The following is a 19,388-nucleotide window of genomic DNA, read 5'->3' as shown; positions in this document are numbered from 1 at the left end:
CACAAATGAGAGCAGATTCACGGGGACCCAGGGAGATTCTCGCAATGCGTTCAGTTTCTCTTTTCTTTTCTTTTTATCCCTACTCGTTCTCGCGCGGCTTAGCGGAAGGCACGAGAGTGTCGGAGAGAAAAAAAGGAAAAAGAAAGACGGGGGAAAGTTTCGAATTCTCTTGCGGTGGCTCTCTATAGATGAGGGAACTTTCAGCAGCTGTTCGGTTGAACTGAAATGACGAGGGAACAGTGTCCAGTAAACCAAAAACGTCTGATGGACATCCAGAGGATGGTACACAGTGGGTGTACCTCGAAATAGATTGATCGAAATCCCCGCTGCAAAATAAACCACTGGAAATAAACGTTACTCGACTATAAAACGCACAGTCGCGCGCGGGAAACTGCCAACAACAGCGGACTTAGACTAACCTGGACAGGAAAATGCAAACACCAAACTTGGACTAACCTAATAATGTGTTCGTCGTGTCTGCCCCGTTAAGCCTAACGACGGCTAAGATTTGGCTTTCTTTCCCTGAAACGAGTTGGACAGACATCGAAAACCCGTGAATTTGGCTGGTTAAATAGTGAGGTGGTGTTTTTAAGCACGGCATACACCATCTTACGAAGCAACCGCGCATTCTCCTAGATTTTTTTTTTTTTTTTTTTTGTTTCCAGAACGGGTCTCTGGTCTGCCTTCCATTCCGCGTACGCGGTGGAAGGAGGCGAAGGGGAGCCGGTCCTTCATATATTGGAGAAGGGCCCCTCGATAACACGGTCCGCCCCCTGGTGGGCCGTGTCTTTGAATGCGCGGCCCATAAAACGGTCGTCGGGGCAGTACATCGCTCAGATTTTTCTTAAAATGTTTCGAGGACAGGAATGTCCAGATTGGGGATTTCGCAACCGGGAATATCGAGGTTCACCCTATACACAGTGGACATTTTGGATGTCTTCCCAGATATGTCCAGAATACGTTGCTGGGATGTACTATGGATCGTCGGAAGCTCGTCCATAGCTGTATAAGTGCATGTCCTCTGGATGTACCAGCTGGACGTATGTCATATACATCCGTCATAGATACGGTGACGTGACATCATCCACGATTTTTGTGCGAGTGAGGTGTACCCCCACCTTCCGTCATCTCGAAGACGTCCCTATACTCTTAATTGCGAGTGAGTCTTTGACAGTTGTATTGAGATTCTTCAATACCGACGAGCAAAATCTTACTTTACTTTCGAAATCGATCAGTCTCAACGAGCCCGTCCCTTTAATTTATCATGCGAAAATTCGTTTAGCCTTCTGAAAAATCCGGCTACGTACTGGATTGGATAAAAATAAAATGTAAAAAAAGTAAATGTATAAATAATAATAATAATAATGTAAAATAAATAAAAAATAAATGTAAATAAAATGTATGTAAAATGTATGTTGCCGTAGCAGACGGACTCGAAATGAAAGCACGTATTTTTATATCCATCGCTGTGCGTCCGGAAGTAATTTGCGTAAGAAATTGCAGTATGTCTTGGTCAGCCCCGCGCGGCAAATGCATTAGGCGGAAGACAGCTCGAATATCGCGCATCTTAAGCGAACAAATGGACGGCTAAAAGGGAAAGAACACGTGTCTTCTGTTGAGTAATCATGTTCCAGGACGACGAGCGTTTACGCATCCAGGGCTAAAAAAATATTGATCGGCCAGTCTATCACGCAACAATGAACGGAGCGCTCAATCAATACCGTTGTACTGAACAGCAGTTAACACAACTATATATATACACAGCACACTTGATCGAGAACGGCGGAGTCCGGTCCCAAAGAGTGGTATCTGTCCCAAAGGGTAATTTCGAAAGACAAGCACGAGTGACTCATATTTTCGCTACCTATATTGAATATTTTTTTTAAGGGACAGTCTGGAGGCATCGACCGATTTTGAGAGACACAAACAGAAAACTAATGGCGAGATAGCATCTGGTTTCGGTTTTACGGTGACGTAAACATGACGTCAGCACTTTGACGTGGGTCACGGCGGGGGGGGGGGGGGGACTATTAGTGAATTCCACCGCCTTTTTGGGACAAGTCCAATAGCTTTATTCCGTTTTTGGTACTCGTATAGATCTACATGAATTGCAACTGGGAGCGACTATATGTGTGTGTCTGTGTATTAAAAGCATTAGCTTTTCCTTTTGCAGTACAATGTGTACTAAAAAGGCCTTAAGTGGTGCATTGCGATCGACAATTGTAACAATACAAGTACCCAGCCACATGTTCTGTTGGTATATAAATAACGCAAGATTATACTACGAGGGATGATAAAAAGGTATCCAAAATGTACTTGCTTGCCAAAAAAAAAAGTAAAATATGTACAAATATCACGCAAGGTTACCATCGAAGTTTTCCCGCGCTGTTTGCACTGTCCGAAACGTTTCTCAAAGTCTTCTTTGTAAACAGCAAAGAGCTGTATTCCCACACTCGTTTGAATCTTCCGTCCTTTCTTTCAACTGCATCGCATCTCCCTCCTGCTCTCCACGTCTGTATATGGACACAGTTGCTTCGCGGCGCTAACTTTGAATTCTTCATCCCCGCCTTTGTCCCAACTCACCACTTCTTTTTTTTTTTTTTTTGTAAGCTTCTTCCTTTATACTTCTTTCATCCTCGAGAGGAGCTACCGAGCCGCCGTCCAAGTGCCAGACGCCTAATAGAACTTAGCGCACGCCGGATACTTTGCTCTCTGAGAAAATGAAAAAAAAAAGAAAAGGAAAGAAAGTCTTATCGCAGGAAACAGGACGCGGGAATGGACCGGAAGAAAAGGGGCGACCCTCAAACTACTCTATAAAGAAAAAAAAGTACGATAATAAAAGAGATATAAAGGTGGATGGATCGATTGGTTCAGTTGCGCGGGCTCTTTTCTTCTCGCTTCCCTCGTCGACTGTTTCGTATTTTAACGCCGTCTAGCGTAGACGTCGTCAATTTTATTCCGAAAGTAGGGCAACGCTTCACTTGTCGGCCGTCGAACTTGTACTGCTGAGATCCGCATTTTGGGCGCTTTGGCAAAGTGCCAAGAAGATCTGTGGGGTGGGGGGAGAAATCCCGCATGGTGCCGCCTATGGGGCTCCCGTAGTTTCGGGATCGGCGCACAAATTGCCGTGACGTAGATTCATTCGGCTAGCTGTGTCAGCCAATAGGAACATACGTAGGGCGCGGGGCCTAAAGAGCCATTATGGAATAAACGTCGTGTGTTCAGAATTCTGCCGAATTTATGTCATCGCAAATCTCTCTCTCTCTCACTCACTTATTTCTCACATTGTATTATCCCAGAATATTGTTTCTCTATGTGAGGCGGAAGTATGATAAAATTAATTTCTAGTTTTGAGAAATATGACGTCATGCGGTGGCCAATTTATCGACAAATCTGGCAACACTGTTCCTCTAAGATCGATTTCCGCCTCCTCACCACAGCTGCTGGGAGCCTTCCAACGTGAGACGGAGAGCGAAGACGCTCCCTGTTGCTAAGAGACGCACGCCGGAGCTTCCGGTGACGTCACCCACCCTTGGAGAATCCGAAACTCCGAAGTTTTGCGGGTTAATTCTAAAACTTCGTCAATGCGCGTAATGTTTCCGGTGTTCTTTTTTCTCCTTTATTTTTTGTGCAGTCTGTTTGAGCAAGGTTGATTGACAAAAAGAAATCAAATAGATAAACATAATTTTTAAGTTCGTTGCGGCACTTGAACGGCGCCGATATCACGCGCATCACGTGACTCTAGGCGTTCGTCCAATGAGAGTTCACATTTCTCCCACAGGAAGTTCCAGTCACGTGGTGGCCTTTATTCCGCGACTCCATCTTCTATGCCTTCAGCGTCGTCGTGCTCATACTGGTAAGCTTCAGGAATACGAGTACAAATGTGACGGAATGTCATCATAAAATCATCATCATCATCATCACTATCATTAAAATAAACTTTTTGTTATTGATCGAAAGGCAGTTGACGAGAAAGTCTAGCGATTGTCGGTGTCAACATTTAGACTGCCAGTCGGGTGACGGCACACCTTTAGATATACAGTGAACCTCGTTAATATGACCCCCGATAATCTGACATACGCGCTTTACGACCATGCTCCTGGGGAACAATGCAGTGAAGCCTCTGCAAATTCCTCTCCGTTAATAGGACAATTCTGCACTCTGACCAAAATTTTCAGGAACGACCATGGTCATAATAACGAGGGTAACCATAGTAACCATTATGATGATTGGTGGCCTTACGTCGCGGAAAAAAGGAGTCATTTTACTACTTTTCGTTTATTCTTTAAGTGTATGCCAAATTTAGGGACTACTTGCGGTGTTGAGGAGTAAGTTTAATGGTCAGGGTACCAAAATGGGCGCAGTAATAGACCCCTTCCTGTTTGTAAACAAGTGACGTCATAGTGTTCGACAGCGCCACCAATTTGGTAGAGCTGAACTACATACGAAGCTAGGGGCGAACAAGGTCGCGCCGAAAGCCACTGTCTTGAGGGGGATTACGATGGTCCCTGAAAGGAACGCGACCTTCGGTCCTACTTTTCTTTCAATAGGAGGCAGCGAACAATTGCCCATTCGTGGAACCTAGCCTTCCGATATGTTTCGGTTTCAGTCTGTCTACCAACGTCATGATGACGTTTCTCGGGTAGAGGTCTATTAATTGTTGGCCAACTTCACTCGTTTTTTTTTTTTCTTATCTAATGTATGATCGTGACAGTCTTTCCCGCACTCCAGTCGTCGCTATACACTCTTAAAAATGAACTTCACCACATAGCACTCTCTTAGCCAACCATCACCCCGAATGACAACGTTCTCGCCCTAGATTTGTTGAAAACGGGAGGAGGAGCCTATTTTGTGCCATTATGCACGGCACAAAATAGGCTCCTCCCCCCGTTTTCAACAAATCTAGGGCGAGAACGTTGTCATTCGGGGTGATGGTTGGCTAAGAGAGTGCTATGTGGTGAAGTTCATTTTTAAGAGTGTACTTGCGCGTCTTTATGTGTTGTCCCCCCAACGTTACCTCACGTGTGTTGCCTTTCGGTGTTGACACCACACGCAGGTGATCTTCGACAGCCAGGTCACCTGGTACGAGTCGCTCATCATGCTTCTATTATACGGTCTCTACATCACTCTCATGAAGTAGGTTGCACCAATTAAACTTTTTTTTTCTTTATGCTATGCATACCACTTCACTTTGGTCCACTCTAGCAATAGCATAGTACTATATGTATATCCAGATATACACTCTTAGACCGCTACTGCGACGCTGATACTATTACACTACAGGACCGCTTATACCAATAGGCTTCTCATACTACTGACTAGTATAAAGTTACTATGCTAATAATTGTACTCACTAACAGAAGTGTGGTGCACGCGCACACTCTTAAAAATGAACCTGACCGCATTGCACGCCAATCATCAACACGAGTGACATCGTTCTCGCCGCTGATTTGCTGAAAACGGGAGGCGTACGCCATTTTTGTGGCATTATGCAGTTCATAATTGCCACAAAAAAAGGCGTACGCTCCCTGTTTTCATCTTCATCAAATCAGGGGCAAGAACGATGTCACTAGGGCTGATGGCTGGCTAGGAGCGTGCCATGCGGTGAAGTTCATTTTTAACAGCGCAGATAGGATAAAAAGCGTAAATGCGAAGGTTAAAGTCGTTGATTTCGTGATAACGTAAACTTAATTACGCAGGATAACGAAAAGGCTCAGTAAATTGGCGCTATAATAACACGGATTTTGTGAACACTGTAGAAATAATATATGCCGAAGCACTACCTGCAGTATCTTCAATTTTTGAACCTTGCATGTAGAAAAGGCGGACTCCATCACGCGGTTCGTAAATAATAATCGTTACCATAATCCTTTTTTCAGATACAACAGCGCCATCCATCGGTGGATAGCGACGACATTTCACATCCAAGAGAACGATCTTCAACCAGCAATGGGCCTCACAGCCGCGGGATACGACAGCAAGAATTACAGTTCCTACGGTAACTGCCATCTACCTGTTATCTTATCGCAGTTGCCTTTTATCGACTTCCATCAAGATTGTTATCTACACTTGAACGACACGGAAACTTCTTTTCACCGTTCTATATTTTTATTGCTTTTTTTTTCTCTCTCTCTCTCCTGGGACGCAGTTCCGTTCAACAATGAAATCGACGACTTTTCGCGACAGTCTTCAGTTCCGGCGCGACCCCTGGATGAAATCATACGCGACCTCCAACGACGGTGAGTTTCCGAGTTACGTCACTTCCTGTCACATGTTCATTTTTCTCTGTGTGGTCACCGAAAAAACCGTTTCACGGGATAAGTCTGCTTGCAAAAATCGTTATATAACACTGCTCCGTTACTACACTCTCAAAAATGAACTTCACCGCATAGCACGCTCCGAGCCAACCATAATCTCGAATGATATCGTTATCTGCCCTGATTTGTGGAAAACGGGGGGCGTACGCCTTTTTTGTGACACTTATGCTTTTCGTAATTGTCACAAAAAAAGGCGTACGCCCCAGTTTTGAACAAATCAATGCAGGTAACGATATCATTCGAGATGTTGGTTGGCTAGGAGCGTGCTATGCGGTGAAGTTCATTTTTAAGAGTGTACGTTAATAATTCACAATAATACCAGATGCAGACAAATGCGGACACACACTGCTGTTTCTGTGGGAAATATACATAATCTTTATCTGCACAAAGCAGTGGCGAAGCCAGAGGGGGGTTTTCCGGGTTTGAACCCCCTCCCCCCCCCCCCGAAATCGTACTTTAAATAGAGCATTTGGGAGAGGGACAACGGGGGTGAAGTCCTCTAAGCCTAACGTGGCGTCCTTTCATACCATTCATATATGTGGCAATGAAAAAAAATTTGACGCACCCGACCTGATCCAGTGTTCTTATTTCTCTCCCTTTGTAGACCGACTCTGTACGAAGCCGCCCTTCGGATGATGATGACCCGTTACTTCCGGCCACGAACGCGCTTCTGGGCCGCAGCCAAACGGGTGACCCACGAGGTACGCATTAAGCCTAATTTCGTCTATGTTTCTCTCCGTTTTCGCGGCTCTCGTTTCGTTACTCTTACAAAAGTTTGAAAATGTACGTATATAACTACGTTGGCTTTATATGTTGTTTCAGTAGCGCTTTCTTGCAACAAGAAAATGTAGATATTTCTAATCTTGTGGGCGTTTCTTATCACGCAGTACAAGACAATACGACGTGGTCCGATGCGTCAGCAGCTGCCATCCCAGACCTCCATAGATCCGTCCGATTTCGCCCGATATGGAAAAAGTAACAGGTAAAAATATAAATTCTGCTATTATCGGTACACCGCTAACAATGGTGCTCTAAAACTGCTTGATTGTCTTTTCAGCGTTGACATCGCCTTATCTTCAGATGCCGAGTGGAAGAGGCTCCCTAGACTACGTGAGTAAAAACCGCTCTAAAGGCGGGTGCACGTTACCTGCGGTTACCGGCGCGGTTTTACAATTTGCGGGTAGAAATTGAGTTTTTCGATTCGCTGCGCAGTCATGCTATTTTCGAGTACAAATTCAGCGACACTGCGGGTAAAATACGCGAATACCCGCATCACACGCTGCGGGTTGCGGGTGTGGGCAGCGCGGGCGCCCGCGGCGGCGTGAAGGGCGTCCTTGACCTCGCTCCGAGGGCAGACTTCACTCCCGCGGAGCCAGCCGCGCTGTGCACACGACTGATCGCGGGCGCGGGTGGCAATTGATGATACAGGCCCAGCCAGGGGAATGAACGTGTAGTATATTTCTATTGTCGGGAAAAACTCACGTGACCTCAGACGTCGGGCCAATCGTTGGGCCTCGGTAGAGTAGTTTTTTGCTTTGTTTTATTTTGTCTCCATGGGTGACGCGTGACGTAAAGCGACGCTGCCGAGGGGTTCTCTTTCCCTTTCCCCTCTGTTCTCTCGCCGCTTTGGCGGTTCTGGATTTTCGTTCGCATCCAGTGAAATAAATAAAACGCGGAAGCGTTGGCTCTTTCTGTTGCACAAGGTGCTTTATTTTTCGGGATTGGTATTTCCAAATCACACCTATGCAGTCTTCTGTATCTGCGCCAAACACGAACTTTACATGAACATTGTTTCTGAAGTTCGAGTAATATGCCGAAGCAACTTCACATTCACTGTTAGCTGATGTCTCAAGTGGAAGACTTCACAGTAGATCAGTAAATTCACTGCACAGGCACACACATTCACAAATCCAGCATGACAGGAAACATGTCCATACCCTTTGCTGCTTGTATATAGTGTCATATGTCAAGGCTGACCCGTCACAAAGGAACCTGTGCAGCTGCTAGGCCAAAAGATGATGTTCCAACCACTCAGAGTGGCATATCTATTCTATTGCGTCCATGCCGATGCTTTTCGGAAGCAGATATGAGTTGAGCAGTACCTAGTTGATACCTGAGCAAGAAAGACCAGAATAGGGATCAGAAAACGTGAAAACTAAAAATTCTGCCGGCCGAAATGCTGAGTATATGCCACAGGTGCGGTGCTATGCTATGCTACGCTAAGCGGCAGAATGGAATAGGAACTGACTTACCTGCCATCGAGTGGAAAAACACAGTATTGATCCTTCTTGAATCGTTGTCGCGCCAAGCAAGCGAAGCAGACCTGCGCCTTCCACTTATCTATCACTGAATTTACTTGCAGAAGTATCCAAGAGGATTCGAGTTTTGCAGAGTCGGTATCGACGGGCACTAAAAGCCATCCAAAGCGGTACCGGCAAAGATGCTATGCGTGCGTCCCTGCTGCACCATATTTCGAAACTTTACGGCGAACTGCTCCGGCACCCCAGACACGGCGGTGCCCGCTTTCCCGCGCCACGAAAAGGTTATAATTTCAAACGGACCAATGAGAGGTCGCATACCAGGGGAGCGGCCGCAGGAGCCAATGGGATGCTCTCGGTAGAGAACTCGCGCTTCGACGTAAAAATTTTGACGTTTCATGACGTTTGATGACGCGAAAGGCTCGCAGCGCCTCACTTTAGTCCGCAAAGGAACTCGCGAGTTTCATCCCCTTGGCCCAGCATTGCGGCGGCGGCATGTAGGTGGGCGTGGCATATAGCCTGCAGCCATTGCTGATGTTGGGCGACGTCCCGTGAGGCGCGAGTGCCGCCGCTGTCCGTTGTGCGGTCGGCGGCGCGGGACCGCAATATACGTACGTCTTCCGCAAGTGGGAACCAGGCTTTACCCGGCGCTCACCTGTAGCAGAAAACGCGCCGGAAATGATGTCACGACTGTCATTCTTTTTGGTGCAAGTTCTTTGCCACTCAGGCTAAAAGGTCTGACCGTCGGAAAAGGGAAGTACATATATCGTAGAAGACGAAGGAACTTCGGACGCCCTGGCACGGGTCGAGCTATTCGGTTACTGCGCTCACGGTCGTTGCGTTCACAGCACCGTTTATTATCTATTATTCTACTGGCACGTCTAGTACAGCGAAGCAGACGGTAAACAATCACACCCTGAATATAGATTGGGGGTACTGTTCCAGACGACGGTCCGGTGTCCATCTGCAAGTGGATCGTACAAGCTCCGTTGCTGGCAACGCTTCACTACAGCGTACCCGACTGCCGCACGGCGGCGGGCAAGAAGCTGTTCATCGTCAGTTTCCTCATGTCCATCTTCTGGACGGCAGCCTTCTCTTACGTCATGGTGTGGATGGTCACCCTGATTGGGTACACCATGGGTATTCCTGACAGCATTATGGGAATCACCTTCCTCGCTGCCGGCACCAGTATTCCAGACGCATTTGCCAGTCTCCTCGTCGCCAAGCAAGGTTAGTCTGCAGGGGAATCACGCTACGGGACTCGTTAAAGGGGCAATAAACAGGTATGCAAGGTGCACTTTTTTGTAATGCAGTGTGATTCGTTTCCTACAGTGACATCTAGCAAAAATTTTTGTCGCAAAAAAGTAAATAATGGCTCCAAACCAACCGAATATTCACTGCACTCTTTCGTGCTCATGCCCCGCCCTACGATGTCATGGCGACAATAGCCACACGTCATTTTGACGTCGCGCACCATCAACCATTTAAAATGCGGGGCGCCTATACACTGATTTTGTTTTAATATCGGGTAGTGAGGTCAATTCTAAACATATTTACACTCAAGGTCAAACCCAAGGTAGCCAGATCAAAAGGTACCAAAAGCCCACAATGTTCCATTTCATGTGCGCACTATGTTTTCAGCGCTGTATTGCTCCGCGAGGTCACAGCGGTGTTCTCACAACCGGTTCTCCCCGCACGCTTCTGTTTGTGTCAACGAGGCCCGTCATTGGCTAGGAGTCCGAAATCTCCCCCATCTCCAGTGACTGGAATGCAGCTTTGCTACACGTGCGAGATGTGTGACGTAGGTGCTCTCCGAGTAGGAAGGAGAGACTCACGCGGATTATGCCCTTTGAATGGCATTGTTTCGTGGTAAAGGCGCTCGCTAGAAGTAAATGGATTTCATAATTGGATATCGTGAGCCACGTTCTTTCATAGAGTATAATAACTGGAGAATATTCCTGGAGCTGTTTAGTACCCCTTTAAAGAACCTTGGAATACCCGCTTTTTTTTTTTCCCGCACAACGTTTTTGCTGTGTTTGGGTTTGAGCCCGGGCAGTCACTTTAAGCATCCTGTTTGTGGAGGCCGTGCCCCATCTCTGTCTGTCATTCTTACAGGTCAAGGCGATATGGCGATAGCCAACAGCATCGGTAGCAACGTCTTTGACATTTTAATAGGACTGGCGCTCCCATGGCTCATACAGACTGGAATGGTAGAGCCTGGTTCAATTGTAAGTCCTCCCGCGAATGTGAAAGCATCATTGGAAAAAGTGACGACTTCGTTCTTTTGTTCAGGCATATATTAACAGCGGCGGGTTAGTCTGGTCGGTTGTGCTGTTGTTCCTCACCATCGTTATTACAGTAAGTAATGGTAACATTGATGTCTCTGCTGTCGTTGTTACATGTAATCAAGTCTGTAATTTCAACGAAGATACGTCACGATGTCGACAGGCAGGCAAACCGGTCGGTAATAACGCGTCGTCCATTAGCCGGCGACTCCCATACGCGACGTCTGCTCTCAATTTGTCCAAAAAACATACAATGTCAATCCCATCTGTAATGCACCGTTTGTTGTGCTTTCCCGCATTATACGGTTCCCGGATAATACGATTTTACCCTGTGCCTCTTCTCCTGTACACCATCCATAGTGATTTTCCGCGTGCTACAATTTATAGGTTAATACGATTTTACTTAATGCACCGGTGCATCACTCTGTGTTGTCGTGATTTCATGCCTCTGATTTCACCACCATCTGTAGTGCTTTTCTGCATGTTACGACTTCCCGTGTAATACGGTTTTCTTCGTCCCTTTCAGTAGCCTGTAGTGCCTTCCGCATGATATAAACACGATTTTAGGTCGTGCACGCTCCAGCGGCGCACTATCTCTGTTGCTATACATTTCACAACACCCTGATAATGCGATTTTAGTCCGTGTCCCATGAATAGCTCTGGCATATTACGACTTTCCGGTTAATACGATTTTTCTATGGCCATCGCTGCTCTGTATACTCTCCCGCATCATACGATTCCCGCATAACACGATTTTAATTCGTGTCCCTTTCAACGGTGCACTGTGTGTTGCCATGCATTTCACAGCACCCGGATAATGCGATTTTAGCCCGTGTCCCATGAATAGTTCCGGCATGTTACGACTTCCCGGTTAATACGATTTTCCTGTGGCCATGGCTGCTTTGTAATGCTTTCCCGCATCATACGATTCCCGCGTAACACAATTTTTATTCGTGCCCCCTCCAGCGGCGCACAATGTGTGTTGCCATGCATTTCACAACACCAAGATAATGCGATTTTAGTCCCCTTCCCATGAGTAGATCCGGCATGTTAGGACTTCCCTGTGAATACGATTCTCTCTGTGGCCATCACTGATGTGTAATGCTTCCCCGCATCGTACGGTTCTCGAGTAACACAATTTTTATTCGTGCCCCCTCCAGCGGCGCGCAATCTGCGCTGCCATGCATTTCACAACATCCGGATAATGCGATTTTAGTCCATGTCCATGAATAGTTCCGTCATATTACGACTTCCCTCTTAATACGATTTTCCTGTCGACATCACTGCTCTGTAATGCTTCCCCGCATCATACGATTTTAATTCGTGCTTCCTCCAGCGGCGCACTGTCTGTGTTGCCATGCTTTTTACAACACCCGGATAAATGCGATTTTAGTCCCAGTCTCATGAGTAGACCCGGAAAATTACGACACCCCTGCAAGAACCTTCACTGCTCTGTTCTGCTTTCCCGCATCACACGATTTTAATATATAATTTAATACGTACTACTCGCACTTTGCCGTGTTTTCCCGCATATTGCGATTTTCCGGCTAATACACTTTCCCGCGAAAGTCTCGAGAATTTACTCTATTTCTTTGTTGTTTAGGATAATTAGGATTTAGGAATAATTAGAAAGATTACCTTTTTAATTTCCTACAGATCTACGCGATCCATCGCAGCCTGTGGCTGCTCACACCCCGGCTGGGAGTCTTCCTCCTGGTCGTGTACGTCATCTTCCTCGTCTTCTGCAGTGCCGTCGAGTTCAACCTCCTGGGTTACGTCAACCCGCCTATGTGTGACGAATGAGCACACCCATGGTGAAAGTACTCTGTCAACGCTGTATGAGCTTCGTCAGCCAATGTTTAGCCTCTCGGCGTTCAGTGTTCATGTGTGTGGAGGTCTCACAGGTTGTGACTTACGATGCCACAACCTGCCAGCCGAATGATGGCGTGCTAATGTTAAGCCGGCCAGCATAACGGCTTGTCTTCGAGTTGGTGATTCCATACTCGAGTTGTCCATACCGTGTCTCTGTTTCCTTTTGGCAAAAAAATTAGGACAGTAAATGTCGGTCAAAATAAAACCGAAACAAAGACGATTCGGCCGATATAGGAAATGCGGAAAATATCGCATTGACAAATCGCCTCTAGGTTTCCGACAATTTAAAGCGCCACTCAAAAAAAAAAAAAAAAAAGAGACATCTATATTATTTTCTGTGAAAAACGAAAAAAAAAATGCCGTTTGTGCTTTGTAGGAACTGGCTGTTCTTCATAAGTTTCGGTTTCGAGTTAAGTGACGTCATCATGCGCGTTCGTCTCCTAGAGACGGCGCTCGTGAGCAACAGTGTTGCCAGGCGGGATTCAGATCGTACGTCAATCATACCGTTTTATTATGAGAAATTAAAATTTTATGTAACTCCCGCGTCACATTGGACAGACGAGATTTTGCGAGAACAGCAATGCGAGACATGCGGGACTCAGTGACATGAATTAAGTAGGTTTCTGCTCGTTGTGCGATTACCCGAGTTTCGTCGCTTCGAGTCCTGCACGCTAGTTACGATGAATATTTAACCACATATATCGTTATCAAGCTAGTTCACATTCATGGAACACATCTTACATTCATGACACGCATTTCGGACAACCTTGATGTGGAGTAAAAAAAAAAAAAAAACATCAATTTCTGCTTCTTTATCATGCGCATCCCAAAGTCATGTCTTCGCACCGTAGTGTTCATGTTCATCCGCGACAGCGCTGGGCGTGTCAAGAAAAAAACGTGAGGTTCCCAGAGCTGCAAGAAAGTAATAGACCTCCCCCTGTTTGTAAACAAATGACGTCATAGTGTTCGACAGCGCCACCAATTTGGTAGAGTTGAAGTACGCTGAAAGCTAGTGGGCGAGCAAGGTCGCACCCGAAAGCCACGGTCTTGAGGGGATTACGATGGTCTCTGAAAGGGACGCAACCTTCGGTCCTACTTTTCTTTCAATAGGAGGCAGCGAACAAGTGTCCATTCGGGGAACCCAGCTTTCCCCTTCAGATTTGTTTCGGTTTCAGTCTGTCTACCAACGTGATGGTGACGTTTCTCGGGTAAAGATCTATAAGAACTCTCCGGATGTCTGCTCTGGCACAGAGGTGTAATTCGGCGGCCCTTCAGTTATTCATAGCTGGTGAGTTGCTAGCAGACGACGGCCCATATCGTGCTGCCGCCTAGGAGCAGCGCTAGGTGCAGTGCTGGACGAAACATCGTGTTCCGTAAACTTTTCTACAGCACTGTACCAAACACTTGCTGTACCTTCGGTTTGTTGAACAGCTCGGAAAGTGCACGTTTTTGCATAACATATACAAGTACCAACTACCCCTTATTCCCTGGTGTACCACATTATAATCTGCAGCGTTTTCTTGCACACAACACACATCCGTTGCACACCTATGCCGAAGCGGATGTTTCAGTTGCTGTTACCTTCTTGCAGCTGTGACAACCTCGACGTAGACAGTATTCTCAGGTTCAGAGTCAAAGGTAGTAGCCGCTTGTAAAGGGTATTTAACCGCCAATCCTTTTTGCCATATGAAATCAAAGTAGGCATCAATCCGGCCTTCTATTATTTGTGAATATGTCAGTCATCGTGAGACTCGAAAATCAAAACTGTTATGCCATCCACTGCGCATGTAGTTGGACAAAGTGTTTTTGCATCTAAGGTGCAGTGAACTGATAGCTTTCGTGCTCGTACAAGTGTCTTTCCCGGAGGTGTTCTGCCGATACAACCCACACAATCATACTGGAAACCACGCACTTAACAATCACGCCCACTGCACTGTAGCAGTGATGCAATAATTTGTAGCACGCAAACGCAATCAAATGTTCGATGCAAACAAGAATCTAATACAATCGTCTCCACAAGAGATGCTTGACAGCTCTTCTGTGGTGATTATAACTCGTCAGCGCAGATTATCCATAGTAGTGTGGAGGCAATGGAATTATCCAAAGTACCTTCGACGCAATAGCATAATGCGTAAAGCCCAAACCGGTAACGTCTGTAGCTCGCTCAGACTTCTGAGCTGTTGAGCTCTGGACTTCTACTCAAAATACCCCACCTTCACTAAGGTTAACACCCCAAATTCATCAAATAACCATGGGAAGAAATCATTTTCCGTGTATTCACACGAGCGACGTACTCACGGAAGATTCTAGCGGAAGAAAAGAGCGAAATCACTGCTTACAGAGCCGAAGTTCCATCCCGCGTTGTGTTGAGCATTCATACGGTGCGGAATACCGGGAGTGGCGTATTGCGCATTTAGCAGACGACACTTAGCAGACGACGCCATCAGCGTCTTTTCCTGTCGTCTGCTACGGAATATCTTGTGGCTGTGGCGCAGGATATTCCCCACGGTTAGCAGTGTACGTGTGAAGACACGACGCTGAGCGCTCGCGCTAACGTGACAGCAGAAAGCTATGACGTTTTTCGCATCTTCCGCTTCCGCCAGATACTGTAATCCGTCATACTCACTGTGCTTCTGGACCGAGCTGGAACGTTCTACAGACATCCAGGTGACATTGTTTTAAGGCACCACAAGTATCAAAGTGTCACGACCCCTTTAACTAACTACAGAACTTTCATGCTAGAGCCATTTATATCCCGACATTTTGCCGACCACCGACGATCCATTTTTAGGCTTAGATGGACAATCTAGATCTTTGGCAATAGAAATGACAAATAGTGGTCGACGATAGAGCAAGTACTTTCACTAGAACTCAGTTCTAGTGCTCCATGTCACCTAGCAAACTTCAATCGAAACACAATCACTCACGAACAATGCGCGTCATTTCATTTAAGAAATAGCGCGATTACCTTTCCTGTCCAGACAGTGCGAGAATATTAAATGTGACGTCTGAGTCTTTGTAAGGGGTTTTTGTTACGCGGAGCGCCGATTGGTTGCGTTCCGTGACGCCACGAGCCTCCTCCAATGAAGGCTCAGCGTGACATTAAGACACGTGACAGGCGTCTTAGTGCGTGAAACTAACCACGGCGCATCTCCCGTAAGAACACGATACTACTTACTACTACTATACTATACTACTACTATATACTTTGCTACGACAATACTATTTCAATGTACTGGCGAGAGTGCTTCGGCAGAACACCTCTTCGAACCAACCTTCCTGTTATCCAAGGTCTTTCATTTTTGCTGTGCCAATCCTCAGAGTTGGTAAAGATAAGATAATGCTGCAAAGTAAATGTCTAAAAACAAATCGTGATATTGCATACTGCTGGGCTTTCAGGGCGGTGGGAACTGCCACCCAATATAGATAGACATTTAAAGTCAAAGATTAGATACATATATATATCTATATACATATGTAATGATAATAAGGTTGCACAGATTGAAACTGGGAGGATTTTTAAACATTCAATAGCTGTACCGTGAGAGTTCCTGACGTATTCGTAGAGTGTATCCTTATCAGCTGTACTGGTTCAAGGTACAAAACCCATTCACACAAAAATTAGTTTTTTTTTTATGCATTAACTTAGCCGGGGAACCTCACAGTGCTCTTTAGGAACGTCTTCTACACCGTCTGGAAAAGGAACTGTAAAGTTACTGAATTTTTTTTTTTTTTAATGCTTCGACAGTACCCTTGTAGCAGTAGTTCGAACGATAAAAGCTTCTGATACAGGAGCAAGCTGTCAAAATATACAGTGAATATGATGGGTACGGATATGTGCTTTTCGTAGAACTTTCCCGGATAGTACAGTTACACGCATAATACTTTCCGCATTCCACGTAAACTGTACCATCGAGGTTTCCGTCGTACGGGACGTGCCACCTAAGCTGTACAACCTTACGATGGGATACGGGGCGGTCACCCGTATAGCTCCCGTATAGGATCCTCCCTCGGTTCCCAAACGTTATTCGCGGATTTTAGAACCGTGATGGCAATACTGCTTTCCGTAATACTTTTTTCCCGGCGGTGTAAGATCACCTGACCAGTGCTATGTGTGTGCATGCGTGTGTGTGTGTGTGTGTGTGTAATACGGATAAGTACGGCTATATAGACCCATTATTTCTTCTAGAGAAGTGACCGAGAGAAATAGAATTTTTGGTGCATATTGATATTGTTGTAATAAAAGCAAACGTTTTATTCTATGTCGAGTCACTTTAATCACTACGTTTCTACGTACACGTTCACAGCCGTCGGTATTTACAAAATTTACAACACTCGTCCTCCTAGCCTAATATTTGCACACTTTACAAGAGAAGAGCAAAGAAAAAATGGTGCTAACAATCGCCCACACATAATGGCAAACCACAATGGGAAAGTACTCAATCAAACTATATGTTACAAGCCAACGACCTGGAGCAGTGCAACATGCCCAATCTTGCTGAATGACACTTCTCTGGAAGTGTAGCTAGACGATGATGAGAATTAACAACTTTACACTTTATGTACAAATATTGGTCACAAGCGTGTGTTGCAAATGATGGACACATCGGAGCTGTACAATGTCACAAAATAGTGGGAATGCCACAAAATTAGAATAATTAAGTGATTGACATGGGAGTTTCATGCTGCTGGCTTTAAGGAGCTGCCACATGGAAACTGGCAAATTCTGAGTGCTGGGGTGCCATGCCAAATTCAAGGGGTACCCAGGAACGAAAGAAGACATCATGACCAACATAATTTCAGGCTCCTGATCCACACTTTTCTCTAGTCCCCAAGGGCTACCATCCCTTCAATCATCACAAAAAAGGGGTATTTTCCTTTATTCCCTATGGAACATTTCCTTTCAATAAATATATATTCCCCCCCTATGGAACATCCTTCATCAATCATCATAAAAAGGCTGTCTTCCTTTATTCCCTATGGAGTATCCTTCATAAATCATCACAAAAAGGGTGTCTTCCTTCATTCCCTACAGAATGTACTTTATCCAATTAGGTTAGAAACCATTCAGTGCCATAAAGCCTGTCCCTATGTTCCTGTCCGCCTTGCACACGCTACAATGCTGAGTACGGTGTGCAAGAACACCAGGTAAGGTTGTGACCTCAAGTTCAAATGGAAGCCCAGCACCCTTCGAGACACGGTATTACAAAACAACCGGGTTTCTGGCAGACTCCTACCTTAAAAATATTGGAGAACCACACCAGTCCAGCAGCTTCGTAAGACTCCATACCACTGCAGCATTCCAAGCAACGTAACAAGACTAAGGAGGCTCGCAACTCTAACGAGGCCGTACTTCCGTAAGTACGGCTTGTACCGAAGTACGAAGTACCTAAGTACCGCTAAGTACCGAAGTACACCCAGTCGATGATGAGACCCTAACGAGCCGTACTTCCGTAAGTACGGCTTGTAACAAAGTACCTGAGTACCGCTAACTACCGAAGTACACGCAGTCGATGATGAGACGCCAACGAGCCGTACTTCCGTAAGAGTCACACCCAGTCGATGATGAGACCAGCTTCTGTCGCTTGGCAACATCCCCGTGTCGTTAGTTGGTCACCCTGGTTATCCTGACCGACGGCACGCCTGTGGGAGCCTGTGGGCGCATCGGCGGCGGAGGATATCCCGGGTGGGCGACGGGCGGCGGCATCCCCGGCGGCATCGCCCCGGGGGGTGGCGGCGGGTAGAGCACCGGTGCCGTCACGTAGGGCGGCACGCCCGTCGGGGGAGGAGGGTAGTTTGGGGGGAAGTCCTGTGTGGACGGGTGGTAATAGGGCTGAGAAGGGGGGGGGGAGGGGGTATGGTGTAGGGGATGGGTGGGGTGGGCGGTTCCTGTATCTCGGGTGGGGGCGGCGGCGGCACTGAGGGCTTGCTGCTGTCTATGGTGGGGATGGGCATGCCTGCAGGCGGCTCCTTGGACGGCAGGGGGACCGTCGCGGGCGACTTTGGGGGCGACGACTGGAACAGGGTGGAACAGACGTGTTTGCAACTTTAGGGGGGCCGGTGGAAAGGCGGCGGCGGAAGATCCGCACGCGGATTCTTTGACAACGCGAAGGTGAGCAGTGAGGGCCGGTTAATGCAGCACCAGCTTTAAATTTATATTTGAGAACAGGACCATTAGAAACCATTAGACCACCACCATTAGAAAGTGTTTCATGTAGCTTAATAAATAATTCTCGCTCGTTAGATTGCTTATGTGTATATAGCACAGGGCCCAGTTGGTTCAATGTTATTATGCGCGGAATATCCCAAGAAGCAGTGTTAAGAAGCAGGGTTGATACAGATGAGAGAGATTAGATTACAGCAGGTGGCAGTGCAATGAACACCGAAAGCAGGGTCAGGGAGCAGCGTGCAGGCATTTGTGTGCAATATGAGGCAGACCACCTGCAAGGCTATCTCTACTATATCTTTGTAGATAAGCAAGGACCTACACAAACGTACAACAAAACATCGGCTTCCAAATATGGCAGCGATTATAACCGTTATATAAATATATAATATATATAATATAATATATATATAATATAATATAATATAATATAATATATATATAATATAATATAATATATATATAATATAATATATAATATTATATAAAT

The 19,388-nt window shown here is 46.2% G+C and overlaps 2 protein-coding genes across 2 annotated transcripts in view; both read left to right on the top strand.

Annotated features, from left to right (window-relative positions):
- LOC135397278 (sodium/potassium/calcium exchanger 4-like) overlaps positions 1–16,994 on the top strand; it is a 31,793-nt gene extending 14,799 nt beyond the window's left edge. Inside the window, exons 6-16 of the mRNA XM_064628733.1 lie at positions 3,782–3,856; positions 5,057–5,136; positions 5,880–5,998; positions 6,149–6,239; positions 6,922–7,018; positions 7,205–7,299; positions 7,375–7,427; positions 9,521–9,805; positions 10,691–10,803; positions 10,868–10,933; positions 12,517–16,994. Of these exons, the coding sequence (XP_064484803.1) occupies positions 3,782–3,856; positions 5,057–5,136; positions 5,880–5,998; positions 6,149–6,239; positions 6,922–7,018; positions 7,205–7,299; positions 7,375–7,427; positions 9,521–9,805; positions 10,691–10,803; positions 10,868–10,933; positions 12,517–12,663 (1,221 nt within the window). The 3' untranslated portion in view covers positions 12,664–16,994. The remainder of the gene's footprint in view (positions 1–3,781; positions 3,857–5,056; positions 5,137–5,879; positions 5,999–6,148; positions 6,240–6,921; positions 7,019–7,204; positions 7,300–7,374; positions 7,428–9,520; positions 9,806–10,690; positions 10,804–10,867; positions 10,934–12,516) is intronic.
- The window catches only part of LOC135397284 (protein farnesyltransferase subunit beta-like), a 221,835-nt gene that overhangs the window by 115,708 nt on the left and 86,739 nt on the right, over positions 1–19,388 (top strand). The gene's annotated exons all lie outside the window — the stretch shown is intronic.

The sequence above is a fragment of the Ornithodoros turicata genome, chromosome 6 (genome assembly GCF_037126465.1).
Source record: "Ornithodoros turicata isolate Travis chromosome 6, ASM3712646v1, whole genome shotgun sequence".
Lineage (NCBI taxonomy): Eukaryota > Metazoa > Arthropoda > Arachnida > Ixodida > Argasidae > Ornithodoros > Ornithodoros turicata.
This window is presented reverse-complemented; position numbering and strand designations above follow the sequence as displayed.